The sequence below is a fragment of the Andrographis paniculata genome, unplaced genomic scaffold, assembly GCF_009805555.1.
Source record: "Andrographis paniculata isolate CXL003 unplaced genomic scaffold, ASM980555v1 Contig71END, whole genome shotgun sequence".
In the NCBI taxonomy this organism is placed as follows: Eukaryota; Viridiplantae; Streptophyta; class Magnoliopsida; order Lamiales; family Acanthaceae; genus Andrographis; species Andrographis paniculata.
Window position 1 is genome coordinate 6,384,776 of NW_026137608.1, and position 1,635 is coordinate 6,386,410.

Genomic DNA, 1,635 nt, shown 5'->3' on the forward strand with positions numbered 1-1,635 from the left:
AATATATAATATAAATTATTATAGATTAAAATTAAGATAATTAATTACTTTTATTAAAATTTAAAAAAAACTAAATTAAAAATTTAAAATGAGATTGAGATGCATAAATATTTTTTAAAAAATTTTAATATGAAATGTGGAACGAATAGAAATGAAAATAAGAACATGGTAGTTGGGACGGATGAGTAATAATAATTAGTAGTAACCAAACGCGGCTAGGTGTCCTGTGTTAAACAAACAAACAAACAGACCCTAATTATTACATAACTTTCCGCGCTACGGCAATACGTACACACACAAACACGTACACATATGTGTGTGTGTGTTTATATATAAATATATATGCCATAACCTAACGCCCAATTGTTTTTCAATTTCTCAAACGAAGCCTCGAAAAGTTTTAATTACATCAACCTCCCCAAAAAAACCACTTTTTGGAAATGAAGACAAGAGGAACCCAACACAACAGATTCCTCCGCGTAATCTCGATCCCGTACCGGGCGCTTTGCAAGGTCCGGGACTTCTACGTCAACAGCATCATCGACTGCACCAACAGCAACGTCGTCGGCGTGCGCGGCGCCTCCCAGGCGGCGCCGCTGCCGCGGAGCTTCAGCCGCGCTAGCTCGGCGCGCTCCGACGACAGCGAAGATTTTCGCGAGCTGGTCAGGGCGGCGTCGGCGAGCTGGCGCAGCAGCCGGCTCGACGCCGAGCTGAAGATGCGGGCCGCCGCCGCCGGCGACGGCGAGAAGCGGTCGCTGCCGCCGCGGAGCGTCAGCGTCGGAATGGGAAGGATCGACGAGGAGCGGCCGTTGAATTATTTCGCGGGAGAGGGCGGCGGCGGTGATCGGAGGAGTGTCGCCGGCGACGGGAAGAAGATGGATTTGAAGTATCCGAGGAGCAAAAGTCACGCCGTCGTGAGAACTTCGTTTTGACTGTGATCCGCCATCGCCGCCGTGGAAGAGAAGCTTTTCCGGTGGGTGTTAATTGTCGGGGAGCGATTTCGGGAAGATTGCGCGCAGGGGATGGTCCGGGAGTACGGGTCCCGGAGTGGCTGAGCTATTCCGCGTTGAGGAATTCTGTGGATTGCCAATGGTTTTAAGATTTATTATTATTATTTTCGTGATTGAAGAAAAATAGAAAATAGAGTAATTAAGGTATGTTTAGTTGGCATATTATCCGTCAAAAGTTTTCTTTTGAAAATATGAAGTTAATTCTTTCATTTTTTAATAGTATTATTAAAAAGATTTTATTCTCTATTTAATATCATATTCCATACTTATTTTTTTTATTATTTTTATAATTGAGGGCAATTTAATCTCTTCGATAGTTGAACAAATATTGACTAAATAAGCATCCATAAATATCTTGAGAAAGTGCCTATTCGAGTAATGACTTAGTCAAATTAATATCTTTTTTGACAAGCGGTGCTGTAGCTGATAGTTGATTTTAGTTTATTTAATTAGACTAGCTTATCTTTTTATTTTATTTTTTTAATTTTTTTAAATTGTACCAAATAAAAAAATTTAAAAAATACAAATAAAATTTAAAATAAGTTTTAAAAAAATTAAAAAAATAAAAAATAAATAAAAAAATCTACGTGTCTACTAGGTCAGCGACACTTGGCGGACACGTCAC

General features: G+C 39.9%; 1 protein-coding gene across 1 annotated transcript; it reads left to right on the forward strand.

Moving 5' to 3' along the window:
• Nucleotides 1–378: 378 nt before the first annotated feature.
• Nucleotides 379–1,275, forward strand: LOC127264902 (uncharacterized). Its single transcript, XM_051294492.1, has one exon. It carries the CDS (start codon nucleotides 441–443, stop codon nucleotides 930–932), a length of 492 nt encoding a protein of 163 aa, XP_051150449.1. The 5' UTR covers nucleotides 379–440; the 3' UTR covers nucleotides 933–1,275.
• Nucleotides 1,276–1,635: the final 360 nt, after the last annotated feature.